Raw genomic sequence first — 14,812 nt, forward strand, 5'->3', positions numbered from 1 at the left:
CTTGTGCTTGGCCTTCATCCTTTTTTTGTAATTTGAGAGATGTTTTACAGGAATTCCTCTTAAAAAGGCATAAGGACAGGTGAGGGAAGACCTTGAGGAACAACAGAAACAAACTCCATCACCTGTCAAGGAATCAATAGTTTGGCATTTCTTCAGCAGAGCTCCAGGGAAGAAGAAGGTACCTGCAAAAATCTTGACCTGCCACATACTTAGGAAGAACATCTCATACGATACAGTGAAAATTTGCTGGTACTGGACAATAGGGATATGGAAACACATGAGGTTGGTGTATCCCATACACCTCGCAAGAGTGGAGCGTCAGCTTGATGCGGCGGAGGTGTACACTCTTCTACATCAGGACCATACATTGCACATGATGACAGTGTCCCACCTAAAGTCCTCCAGTGCCAAATCAACACCATAAGTGCCTAGCAACATATGCTGATGTATTGTGCAAATGACAAGAAAATTGTGGTAATGCGCAAACAAAGTACAGCAGCCAGATGTATGCTGGTTATTGAACAACAGTTTGGGGAAAATGTTTTTTTTTCTTCTTTTTTTGCCATTGCCTACATTTGTATGCCCCGTTTTCTAGTTTTAAGTTGAATTCTCTTTAAAAAAAAGTCAAAAAATAGAAAACTCATTAAAAAAATGTGAAACGTCTGAGCTGGTTGATTTATTTCCAAGCACTTATAATGACAATTTTAAAAAAAATATATGTAAGAAAATGTGGATGAGCTGCAAATCCCTTTTCTGAGACAACCTTAAGTCAAACACAATACTGGAAATCTGTCTTGGAGAACTTGAATTGCAGAAAGGTTAAAGATGTCTGGTCTCGTAATTCATTACGTGAATTTATTTTTTCGGAAATTCAAATATGGGCTGACTGATTAAGAATGTTTAAATGTTCTGCTTAAGAATATGTTTAAAGCATGTTTTTTTTTTTTTTTTTTTTTTTTTTAGAAGTGTTTGTTATTCATCTTGTATTTAGATCTTTGAAGCTTGTGAGAATAATACTATATAAAATGTATTCAGGCTATATACGTCTTTATGATTGGCATCCATTTAAAATGCACACTTTATCATTACAAACAAATGACTCCGTTTGGGCATGTGGGAGCAATAATCTAATGTTCGGATATATGTTTTAGTTCAGCAGGAGTATCTCAAATTTTTGGGTAGCCATCTTCATATAATTCGATTTAGCTCCTGGTGCAAAAATCCCAGCATTGCCCTACGTTACCCGTTTCCATATCATACTTACCTTTATTAAAAATAATTTCAGCAAATATTTTACCCTGAGTGAAGAAATAGTGTTTCCTCATTATCATATTAATTGGTTTTGGTATATGAAGTTCACATAATTAAATCGTTATTTTTTTCAGTGGCTGTATGAAGTGCTTTAAAGGATTCTGGGCCTAATATATAAACCTATTTTTTAAGTTGCAAACACTGTGATTCGCGAAGTAGGTGCATTTGAGATGAAAAATAGGTTTTTACTATGTACTAATTAAATTTTTGGAATCAGTAAACATTTGCTGACTCCTAAAAAAGAATTGGTAATGGATACCGATTTACACTTTGGAATGGGTGTGTTCCAGGCATCCCTTCCAAATTGCAAATCGATCGTTATGCAATGTACCAATGTTCTGCTACCATATCAAGTCACAAAACATTGAAAAACAATCAAATTCCGAGTTGAATTGGTAATCCATTTTCAAAATTTGTGGGGCCCCTATGGAATCCTTTCTGCACTGTAAATGTTTAAAAAAGTGTTGGGAAGTAGGCAGGAGTCCACGGGACCACTGCCAACTTTCAAACAAACTATTTAAATAAAGTAAACTTTTTTGTTTAAAAAAAAAAAAAAAAGGCCTGCTTCCTTTATGAAAACGGGCTGCATTTTGAAAAAAAGTTATTTTTTTTCATATGGAATCCCAGACATATTGATCTGTCGGTCCCAGCAGGCCACCATCCCAGAGATGACATAGAATCGGACAAAGTCACAATTTGCAACCTACTTCATGTATATTCATGAGGTATGTTGGATTGCCACCCACCCTGCATGGGAATTTTTGCAACTGGCCTATTAATACATAGGATGGTTAACAAAAATCAACACTAGTCAAAACATACTGGTCGCAATTATTAACAGCAACCATGATGCAAGTTCGGTAACAGAACACTGCTACCTTCATCCGACACACAAAACACTACGCTAAGAATTAATATTTCTGAACAACCTTAAGCAATCCTAAAAATACCTGTTTTAAAGGATATCATGCCACTGGTTGACAACAGTTAGCTCCAACAGAACAATAAAAGCAGATCCCAAGTCATTGAAGTTGTTTCTGCAGTATTTACTTTTGGCGAATGCAGAGCCCTGTAAAGCTGGGTTACCGCAATATTCAGCTTGAGGATCCTTCGAGTTCTCTTCAAAAAAACTGATTTTTCCTTTGAAAGCTTCCATCCCAGTTATAGCAAAAACATAATATATTGCCTGCAGGAGAAAAAGCTTTCAATTTGTGTGTGCATCAGTAGCAAGAAACAACAAGTTTAGATAAATCCATTGTTTGCAAACATTGAAAGGTTATGGAAATTGTTTTGATCACACTTACATGCAATGCATTCTTTACTCACAGACAACGTTCTGGGAAAGTTCTGGTGAAAAAGTTAATTCAAGAACCTAAAAAAAACACGAAGCAATATAGAACCAGTCCTTCATACACAAAAACTTTACCGCCATCTGAAATTCCCCAGCTTTAAAAACCTATGGTATCTTTCCCCTCAGTTTCCCACCCTCGTGTTCCAGGTTCTCAAATGGCTGACCCTAACGGCATAGAAATTGAAAAGTAGGTTTGTGAAACAGTTTTTTTTTTGGTTTTTCTGTTTCACCATGAACTGGACCTAAAGGTATTGGAGAGCCCTATATGAACACGAATTAGATTACACAAGATCACACTATTTTTTTTAGGCACAGTGAGATTAGGTGTTTTGCCGAGAACCACAGGATGCTGAGCCGACATCGAAACTCAAACCTGGTTGCCCAGGTCCAAATTCAGCACCTCTGGCTGTAACTCAACAACGTTGTGGCTAAAGACATCGACGAGTTTAGGAAGAAGTCTGGTTTGAAATCGTATGAAAAACTTAGAAGGGCATTTCTAGTTCTGGTGTTGAGAAATTGGCAAACCTTAATTCCAGAAGTCATGTTGAAATTCAAGAATTTTTGAAGGATGGATTCTTAAAACAGCTAGTTCCAGCTACACTAACTACTCAGTGTGCTGCGATTAGTGCATTTTAGGGCCATCTGAGGAGTTTTCTACTGCCACGCTCTTACTAAGTCACCCTCCTCATGAGTTTTAGACTCATGAAGCCGGATATTCACAATGTGGTGCAAACATGGGATTTGTATGTGGTACTTAAGAGTCTCCATGGGCTTCCATTTGAGCCTATGGAAAAAGCTAGTTTACAGTGGTTGTGATCATAAATAGATTTTCGTTTTGCTACTGCATCTACCAAAGGTTTAGGAGAACTTTCCGCCTTACTGATACTTTATCCGTACTTAAGATTTCCCCGACAGTGTTATTTTAAGGAAGGATTCCAAGTTCATTCCTTAAGTAAATTCCAAAATAAATCTTCCCAGGATATAGTCCTTTCAGTTTTAAAATCTCCTTCAGGATCTACGATTCCTTCATCTCTGGACGTAAGAAGAGGTTTGCGCATATATTTAGAGAAGACAAAATTCGTTTGGCTTTCTAAAGTGTGTTTGTGTCATTTGGGTTAGCCAACATCGGTAAGATACCTTTAGTAGATGGGTGAAAGGGGCAATTTCCCAACGTATGGTTCAGCTAATGTAGAACCCCCTCTGGAAGTCCAGTGGTGAACAACAAGAGAGATTTCAGCTTCTTGAGAAGAGGCAGGTGGTTCTTTTTTGATTGAGAACAGCAGGACAGGCACATGGTGAAGCCCTCAGACATTTATTAGCTATTACCAACTGGACTTTACCTAGTCTTCCAAAGAGTGGTAATTGATACAACAATGGAATAATTGTTGTATATCCCAATTAAATTTGCTCATTAGCATCTATGATGGTGTTGGTGCAAATGATTGTGCTTAGTAGATTCCCACATGTTAGTACTGGACCGGTGAAGATGGATGATGGGTAATTAATCAATTACTTACCTGTAATCTTCATTACCCTGAATCAGAGTCATCCCTATGTTAGTGTAGTTTATCCCCCCCTCCCTTGAGAGACATCTCCAAAGGTTATAGATCATAACTTACTACATACAAGAGGTGGCAGGGGACTTAGGAGCTGTACTTATGAGTTGATCTGTCGAGATAGCGAGAGGACTGCCGTTCTTTTTGATTGTATGTAACTAAAGGCCTGTGTAGGAGGCAAGCTTCTCACATATGTGAGGGTTGGTATGGGAGAAATATGATTCAGGGTAATAAAGATTACCAGTAAGTAATTGTTTCATTCATTCATTTTGTACACACAAAAAAGTTATTTGCTAATCAACACTATTCCATGGCTTGACACAGCAATTATAAACAAACATTTTGTCAGAGGTGCGAACCGCACTTCGGTTTCACTAGCTTAGCCACCCTATAGGAAAGTTCTGATGGAGAACTCACCCTAAATATGTGGGAAAAAAATTATGCTTTTTGGGAAGAAGAAGAAGAAGAAGATGAGCACACCCTTTTAACAGAAGTAGTAGTAAGCATAAATGATCAACCATAGGTAGTAGAACAAAGTGACATCACAGCCTGTTAAAGGCTAAAAGAACAGATGACGGATGGAATGCTGAACAATGCAAACATTCACCCCCAGTCACAAAGATCTGGGTTTAATCCATCGTTTTTTGCCCACTATGCCACCCTAGTTTGAACCCAGCCATATGCAAATCAGTCTTGACCCTGTTCCTCATGGGAACAGTCCAACCCGAACTGCCAAGCCAGGTCCTCCCTCGACCAGAAACAAGCATCCTCTGAACGGTTTTGGGGTATCAGTTCTCATCAGCCAGGCTAGCTTGAATCCAGTGGCACAGTGAGCATGGGCCCACGTCTGGGCATACCCTTTCCACTTGGGCGACAAGCGCAAAAAGAACAGATAATGGACGGAATGCTGAACAATGCAAACATTCACCCTAGAGAACTCACCCTAAATATGTGGGAAAAAAGCAATGCTTTTTAGGAAGAAGATGAGCACCCCCTTTTAATAGAAGTAGTAGTAGGCATAAATGATCAACCATGGGTAGTAAAACAAAGTGACATCACAGCCTGTTAAAAGCTAAACGAACAGATGATGGACGGAATGCTGAACAATGCAAACATTCACTCCCAGTCACAAATATCTGGGTTTAATCCATCCTGTTAAGTCACCCTTTGGCCAAAATGCTGTCACTGTCATTACCACTGTATGTTTGGAGAAATTACTATAATCGCAGGCACAAAGAGTGCCACATTGTGAAACATAGTGAATAGCGTACAGCACAATACAGAAAGTAAAATACAATGATTGACATAAAACAGGATGAATATGTTGAATGAACAAGTACAGTTCTAAAGTATGCAAATGAGTAATTCACATACAAATTAAATCTCAACTAAATGCTTAGAAGTCTAAAGATGCCTGGTACTTATACATGTTTGGAAGAATTACCCAAAGTGAAAGCAGGGCAGACAGCTAGAGTTTAATGCTGAACTGGTTCTAAATGCTTTCTTCTCTAAGGAGAAGTAAATGCAAAGCTATGTGTGTGTTACTAATAAGTCTGTATTCATTTTAATTCAGGCAAATAACACATCCCAATAATTCTGAAATGTATGTTTACTCCGAAAAGTAGATATAAGAAAAAAGAAGTCAATTTCACTGGTGCAACAATAGCTCCATTAAGTCAGACATCTGCATCTAGTACTGCTTAAGGCTGAACTGGTTCTAATTATTATTCATTTAAAAGCGTATATATTTTGTACATATAATATATAGATATTTGAATACTTAGAAAACTCTCTCGGCACACTTGTCAGTATAGAAGATACAGGGGGATGAAGGAGCATTATATTTTTTCATAAATATATTTTATTAGTTTGCATGCAGAACTTTAAACACAGCCAACGCAGCCTACACAAAAGAATGACAAACAAATAAACAATATGAAAATAACATATCAAGGAGCATTATATTTAAAAGTACTTATTCATGAAACTATGGTTATGAAAGTGTGGCTGCACCTGCAAATTAAGGTTGGCAATTACTTTACATCGGAGCAGTGGGTGTGCATGCAGAGCTTACCTGAGCCACCTAGGCATATTGGTTGGGCATTCTGATGTCGAAGGTGCCTGTCCAGAACAGCCCACTGAAACTGAATTCACTGTAAGGAGGGGGTAGGAGTTTGAGGGGGTGCAGCCTTGTGCTGAGAAGTACCTAAGAGGCACTTGAGCCCCCTCCCTGCCACAAAACCCACCTCTCTGCCCCCAAAGAAAGCTTGCTGAGTGAGACTGTTGCCGAGGTCTTATGGTGTTTTCACAGCCCTTGACTGAGACCTGCATTTTACCAATTTGCTAATTCTTTATGGGAACTAGTGCATGTGTAAAATGTTTTTTCCAGATGTACCTCAGATTAGACCACAAAAAACTTTACATGAAGCAGGCTCATGAGTATATGTATTTGCTTTTTAAATATTCAAAATCTTGTTCAAATCAATTATTTTTGTGATAGAGTTGTTTGCATTGCAAACCATGTTTGTGTCTAATTTTTAATATTCCCAAAAAAGCAGTACATTTTTAATATAGTACTAAGTAGACAATAGGATGGCCCGCCTCCAAGGAAGGAGAGGCCAAAGCCTTTGCTGACCTGGCGGACCTCTCCGCCACCCTCCCGACTATAAATTCGATCATAGTCTCTCCTCTACTTTTTCACTACGCCGTTTAGAGTTAAGGTGTGTCTCTGTCACTACTATTTTATCAGTCTTTATTAGCACACATTAGAAAACATAGAAATAGAACTTACCAAAATAAGGCCACCAAATGTCACCATTGTAGGCACAATATTAATTAATGTATTCATAATCACTCGAAATCTGAAATAAAGGGGGAATATTGAGTGCAATGTTTAATTCCAAAAAACCTTAAACCACTGGATCATCAGCGCAGGAAGATTTAAATTAGAGATGAATTACACTCTGAGATATTGGGAAGCAGTTTTGTACTTTAATATCCTAAGTTGATTCCAGCATGTCGAGATTTTCACCACTGTCCAATGAATTTGTTTGCAACATAACTAAATTAAAACACCAAATTCATACTTCATAATGACAGAAACATATCTTATGTGCAGAGGGGGGTTCTTTGTAGGCATAACCTAAGTTACCAAAAACGTTTGTGTATTATGGGAAATATGGGCAGCCACCTACGAAAAAATAGCATGTGAGGTGTACCTTTGCATCGAAAAGTAATAATATATATCTGTTCAATGTATTTTTCATACAGTTCCCAAAGCCACATTCTGAATGTTGCAAGCATAGCACAAGCAGTGGTGAAACACAACTGGTTTCACAGCTTGCAGAAACATTTTCTGCTTGATCTAGTATCTCTCAAGCGACAACTGCACTAAACGAATAAATTACTTATCTTGGGTATAGCTTATTCTGGTAAATACTCTATCTACCCATATATTCCTCATCTTTAAACTATCCCAAGTGCCAGACTGGATCTAGAGAATTGTCCCAGCAAGGTCTCCTTCTTGCTCCAAAAGACAAAGAGCAGAAGTGTTTGCGATGTGATAGACTTTTTTAATTATTAGACATAAGTAGCAACTATGCATATAATCAAATGGTATGCACATGAGGAACACTAGGGCCAAATTGAGAACCCAATGTGGCATGACCAAGGGTTTTGGAGGAAACATGTTAGTTAGGCCTTTTAGGACACACACCATAACTGGTGATTTGAAAAAGGAAGGTTGATGTGGCAAATACAAAAAGCCAATATGTAACTTCTGTCTGTTCCCACTGTACGGTCTTGCTGGGCCAGTGAAAACACAAACAACAGCAAACAAGAAAGCTTGGTCTGTGGTGGATCAAAATGCTGGATGGTCCACTGGGCTGCAAACATCTTACAAAGTCCTGCATAAACAGGTTACCTTAAAGGGTGTGTAGCTACAAGGGTGGCATTCACTACCACGGTCTGCAGCTGTCACTGCTCAATTTCCTTGAATGAAGGTGAAGGTTTAGGAGATATAGCTGTAGGACCTCCCCTTGTTAATGCAGTATGAAGTTGTTATGCAGAGGTAGCCAGTTTGGGGACCAAACACACTCTGCATACCATACTCTCTTGGACCAGTCCACTGCTATTTGAATGAACAAGGCATGGTTTGCCTAATGTGGTGGGAGAGGGAATGCTGGCAGCATGTACAGGAGGACTGTGTCCCATCGCAGTCAGAATGCATCTCCCAATAACTTTCCTTAAAGAAACTCCGGTGTACACTAGTTTTAATACTTTGTGAATAGATCTCACCATCATCAGATGATGCCCCTACTTGTGGTCTATCAATTGACTCCTGTTCAACTCGTTCAGGGACCCTAACAGGAGGTTCACCATTAAAAGCTGCTATTAATCTAGCCACCTCAAGGGGCCACAGTCCTTCTTTGGAGATAAGAAGTAGCAAGAATACCATCCCTCTCCTCTCTCTGAGCCTGGTACTCGTTTGTTGGCACATCTTGACAGTAGGAGGTTGACATTCTGCATTAACATTGAGGCTTGGTCTGTAGAAGTATGTCCTGGTGCAGGGAATATTAGGAGGAGATGAAATTGAAGTAGGGGCATAGCTCCTTTGAACAATATGTAAAACCCACCAGTCTTTCCTCCTGGGTAAAAATATTGGATTCCTCCTCCTAATGTCTGGCTGTAGGTCTTAGAGGGTGAATCAAAGTGGCCTGGGGAGCTGCTGCACTAGTGCAGGAGGTAGAAGATCACTACCTCTGCTGTGTGCATGGCTTCAATCACCACAGCATCCCCTGCTGTGAAATGCTGAGGTGGTAGCTGCACCCACACAGCATGTTGCTGTTGCCATTATAGTAAACATCTTGAATAGCCTCTAAACTTTCTTTGTGCAATTGGAAGCTTAGTTCCAATAATCCCAGATATAATGGTTTTGAACAAGTATCTTTAAATCACTCTATCACTCAATTATCCTTCTTCACGAACAGCCAAGAGCCATCAAATGGCATGTCAAGTAGAATTCAGTTGCTCTGAGCTAAGTGTGCCATTTAAGCACTACGCTGGTGCTCATGCATTAATGCCAGCTTGCAATACATATTATACAGCATTCTGTTCATCCTGAATAATCTGGACAAGTGATGTCCTGAGATCCTCTGGGATGCCCTCAGATCTTTTGGAACAGCCACCAAATCTTGCAGCTATGTCCCACAATGTAGGTGTACCCCTCTTAGAGTTCAAATGGCATTCAAAGAGCATAAGGCCTTATTGGCGAAGGAAACAGCTCCTTTCCAAAAGCATCAATATGCCTAGACTCTCTGTCTGGGGGATTAGAAAGAAAAGCATTGGGGCTTACTTTGTCATCAACACCTGTACTACAGTGTATAAATTCATAGAGTGTCTTGGTAGGAGATCAGGGTCTGCTGTCATCTGGCCACAGGCCAACTGAGTGGAGTGGCCGAGCATGGTATTGAGCAGGTTGCAATGAAGACATCTGTGAGTGCCTCAATAAATGCCGACAGAGGCTCCAAAGAAGCTGACCCTGGCTAGAGTATTTCAGTTAGTAAATTAGAATTAGTAGGCAGTTGCAAATCTAATACGTTCGCTGCTTTCAACAATACAACTGCGAAGCAGGTGTTTTTTGGTGGGCAACTTTGCGAGTCTATCTCAGTATCTGGGACGGTCTCCAACCCGCAGGCAGTCTTGTAGGAGTTATCAGAAAGCCAAAATAGTTGGCCTCAGGATCCAAATCAAATGGCACAGTATGAAAGGAACTGGCATCAGCATGCAGGGGTGGCACCTACATTCATCTGATCTGTGTCGCATCCTAGTGCAAGGTCACTGCAGAGACACATGTTGCCACAGAATGGTGCACATAAGTAATTTCTGGGAGAATTATCAAGATACAATCCGTGGTTAGAAGTATCCATCAGAAAACACAGGAAAATAAAAATGGAATAGAAATTCCACAAACTACACAAAATCTCATAAAGTGATTTGCTAAGGACTCATGTCACATTAAAAAGTGCCCAGGCCCACTTACATGTGTCTTACGGCACTTGGCATACTGCTGATGTCAGCTGGTGGAATTCACTGCTCTACACAGCACGGGCATGGATGACAATTCTGATTACACTTGCACATTCCATTTACATTTTTTTAAATGTTTTAGGATTTTAAGTTAACAAATTCCTGATATGCGGAGTAGGATTGTAATTGCATACAATAAAAGACAAAGTGCAATTAGAGACAAGGTTAATAAGGGTGAATTAACTGCAATGCTTAGAATTGATGAAGGGGTCATCACTGCCATTCTATACTACTGCAAGCAGGCAGAAATCATTTACAAAATTCATGCCTGCTTTCTGAGGACACTACTTGTGAACCACAATTTGCAGCTGCAATTTGAGAGATGTAACCTGACTAAATTAGTTTAAGTTGCTAATGCTGCTCATATTATTTTAGGCTCAAATGAAATGGGAGAAGGGTGTGCATTCCACTACATAAAGGCACAGAGAACGATGACCTGCTGCCCAGAGTAGGAATGCAGCCCAAAAGAACCAAATATGCTACACACGATCAAATAAGCAGTGGCCTAGTGCTCATAATGCTTCTTGATTTACACTGCCCTCCCAGATCTGTTAAGTATAAAATGCAAAGATAGAGGAAGGCATGAAGAGTTTATAACAAATTAAGTTGAATGATCCTCGATTGTGGTTAGTAACATCCCATGCAGTAGTAGAGTAGTGTATTTAAATGTTGACATAACAAAACAAATCCATCATGTTTCACAATCTGAGTCTCATCTCCTGGTCTTAATCAATAACTTAAATATTCACAGAAATAATTTCCAAGGTTATTTCCAAGTGAATATTCAACACATTTATTTGAATGATCATAATGTGAGAACCTTTCATTTGGATAATGATAAAGCAATAATGCATACTTCAGCAATTAATGTTAGACCATAAATACATTAAACAGGAATGCCCAGGACGCAGCTATCTTTGGATGGCAAACACGATGCTGATATGGTCATTAAGAGCGAGCTCATGAGGATCTTGTTGGATAATTGTGGTGAAGTTACAATCTGCACCTTCCATCCTGAAAAATAACACTGTTTCCTGGCCTTCTACAGAGACATTCCAAAACCAAGATAACAGAACAGGAATTGTGATTGGGCAGAAAAAAAGGTTATGTGGCCTGGGAGAGGCAAATGAAACTTGGCTAAAGGAAAACTTTATTATGATAAAGTGAGAGGCACCACCTAAAGGCTTGCTGTGAATGATCACAGGTTGCATTCCATATTGCCTGATTTCCCAATGTTTTAAAATTAAAAAATACATGCTGGCAGGCTGTGTGATAATCACTGACCTGTGAACAGCAACATATATGAATTATCTGTTTGCTAATATGCAATAAAACACTACATTGACTAGATGATATGTACGTTTTAAATAAAGGATTGTCTTCAATTTATGGTAAGGTAATAAAATGGTTTACCTTAGAAGAAGAGAATGTAGTATATGGCACAGATGTATTGGTGCCTACCGCTGCTTTAAAATCGCCTTGTGGCCAGTCATTTTGATCAATTAGTTTTTTATGCAATAAAAATATGATTTATCACTGGAAACCAAGTGGTGCTCATAAGATTGAAGTACAATACTAAGATCATTGAAAACCGCAAAAGCTGTTAACACCTGTAAAGCTCTCCTTCAAGGCACAATAAGAGCTTCCAATTTTACTTGCAATAACATGTAAATGCTTAAAAAAATCTTCATCCGTTTTGCTACAAATAAAACAAACATTCAAAATATATTCTTTCAATTGAGATTTATAAAGAAACTTTAGCCCGTCTCAGGTTGTAAGATGGGAGAATTACAGAGAGAAGGTCTTAGAATAGTGAAGCTGTAGAGCTCAATAAAAATATAAAAATAAATATTTTAAAATAGCCTGCACATTCAGACAGAGGAGATTGGGGAGCTTGAGGAGAAAGACAGAAATGAAAGATCAGTACATCATGAGTTGTACACTCACCTTTGGATGCTGTCAATGATCCTAATGAGTCGGAGTACTCGTAGAATGAAAACAATATCTAAAACTTGCTGACTACTATATGGACTTGCTAAAATGTGAAAGTAAAAATAAAACACATGTTTAGTATTAGGAAGTATACTAGTGAATTAAAAATTTGGGATGGCAAGATAACTGGCAATCCAAAAACAATATCCATATCATAAGAAACAAGAAAGGAATGTGATTTTTTCCCCATTGCTTGTTTCCAAAATTATGGAAATCCTTGCTGCATTTGATCATTCTAGCTCTACTCTAGTGCCCGCTCCTAAGGAGCCTGATGCCCGTGTCAGAAGAAACACCCGAGACCTGCATCATGAATGCAGCTTCCTGAGGTATGTATATAGTGACAGAATTAAATGATAATGGTCACTGATACTTTGCTATGCTCATATATAAAATAGGCAATACCTGTGTAGAAATATTCTAGCACAGTGGTTCCCAACCTGTGGTCCGGGGACCCTGGGGGTCCGCGAAGCCTTCTCAGGGGGTCCGAAAGAGGCTAGAAAATTAAAAAATATTAACAAATATTGACAAATTAGGTCCCCAGCTTCCAGTAATGACTCAGACGGGGGTCACCGGATTCCCATGATGATTCAGTGGGGGTCCCTGGGTTCCATTAATGTTTAAAGTGGGGGTCCACAGAAATCAAAAGGTTGGGAACCACTGTTCTAGCATATTCCTACTACGTTTCCCAATATTCTATAATCAAAACGGTCTGCCAGTGATTTCATTTGTGATACAGAATGTACATAAAGTCTAAATACCTCCTAATATGTTGCAATGGAGAGGGTCGGTTTTATACATGGGAAATCAGAATGCCCGTGGCCTCTATTCATGCTCCAATGCTCTCTGCTCTGAGAGAGAGAGAGAGAGAGAGAGAGATAGAGAGAGAGAGAGAGAGAGAGAGAGTGTGTCTCTCTCTCTCTCTATACTATAAAACATCCTTAGTTCCTTGAGCACTTAGAGGACTGCGTCCAAAAATGCTGTTAGTAGATGTGATACACTAAATAATCTCAGGGCACAGAATTTATAGCTTTAATACACTGATGGAGCTAAGCACTTAGTGTAAGTGCCTCATGTGTACAAATACCCTCAGATATGTTACCTAAACATCCTCAGAGCTATGACCACATAACCTAGGGGGCCGAGAGCAAGGGTTTGCATTCAAGCCCAAACAATGCATGTACACCAAAAGGAAATAAACTCTGTGAGGAGAATTCAATAACAACACATTACTGAGCAATTTGAAATGAATTAAAAAATGCACTGTAAAATTAAATAGTGCCTCAAAAAACTGAAACACGTTATGAACAGAAACATGTATTTCAGGATGCAACAAAATAAATGAATGAAGTCAACAACAGTAAGTGTATTTGGAGAGGCAACAGAACTATGACTAAATAAAAATCACTAAAATGGAACATGATCTTAGGCAGATACACGGGACGTGCAGAAGTTGCAATACAAAGGTGAGGCCATACATTCCTGGTCCCCTGACCCTCTTAAAACGATGTATTATGATGGAGAGTGAAAAAGAAACAGTAACAGTTTTTATAGGCAGTTATCAGCTGTACCAGGAAAATATTAAACGAGCCGCGGGCCTAACTTGCACATTGACAGAGGAAGAGTGCTTCCAGAAACTGTAGCGGCATGTTAGTAGCTCCTCTTTCAAAAACCTCATTGTTTTCTGTACTCCTTACCAAAGACTACATCTTGGGGATGGATGTATAGAGAGTGAAATAGATAACAGCGTTTCCAAAACCTTTACTATTGAATTAATAAATTCACACAGTTTGAATCACTGTGAGGCAGAGGTTCCCAACATGTGGTCAGGGACCTCTGGGGGTCTACGAAGACTCCTCAGGGGGTCCCCCGACTGCTTAGAAAATTAAAGAATACTAACAGATTACGTTCCCAACTTTCAGTAATGACTCAATGGGGGGTCCCCGGATTACAATAATAATTCAGTGGAGGTGCATGGGTTCTAGTAATGATAAAGTGGGGGTCCACAGAAGTCAAGAGGTTGGGAACCACTGATTAAGGTATTACACTCAAAACCTCCTGATACTGCATTGTAGCAATTTTATAAAAATACAAGGATTTAATGAAACCTACCCTCCCAGTTACATTGTTACACATAATAAATATCTTCATGAAATACCTATGTAGTTGGCCACCCAAGCCTTCATTATAAGTGGCATACTTATGCCCTTGTAGGCAGAAACGTCATTTCCCCCAAAATGTTATTAAGACGCACACAGTGCTACCCCATGTGGTTAATTCAACATTGATTTCTGGGGACCAAAACCCCTGATTAAACCTGGAGGCCTTTGTCCTCGAAAATATCTCTGCAACTACGCGATACAAGGGGAAAATGGCTCTTTATAATTGATTTCTGCATGATATTCCCCACTGGATGGGAGTTTATAGGTAGATCACTTGGAATCCCCTGTTAATGTTGCAACCCCAAAATACTGGTACCCCAGTATCATAAATACAAGGTGCTTGCGGTATCCCACTC

General features: G+C 39.2%; 1 protein-coding gene across 1 annotated transcript in view; it reads right to left on the reverse strand.

Annotated features, from left to right (window-relative positions):
- LOC138296005 (two pore calcium channel protein 1-like) overlaps positions 1–14,812 on the reverse strand; it is a 538,306-nt gene that overhangs the window by 87,210 nt on the left and 436,284 nt on the right. The window contains exons 13-15 of the mRNA XM_069234709.1: positions 12,253–12,340; positions 7,010–7,079; positions 2,278–2,497 (exon numbers count right to left, since the gene is read on the reverse strand). Of these exons, the coding sequence (XP_069090810.1) occupies positions 2,278–2,497; positions 7,010–7,079; positions 12,253–12,340 (378 nt within the window). The remainder of the gene's footprint in view (positions 1–2,277; positions 2,498–7,009; positions 7,080–12,252; positions 12,341–14,812) is intronic.

Source organism: Pleurodeles waltl, chromosome 5, assembly GCF_031143425.1.
Source record: "Pleurodeles waltl isolate 20211129_DDA chromosome 5, aPleWal1.hap1.20221129, whole genome shotgun sequence".
In the NCBI taxonomy this organism is placed as follows: Eukaryota; Metazoa; Chordata; class Amphibia; order Caudata; family Salamandridae; genus Pleurodeles; species Pleurodeles waltl.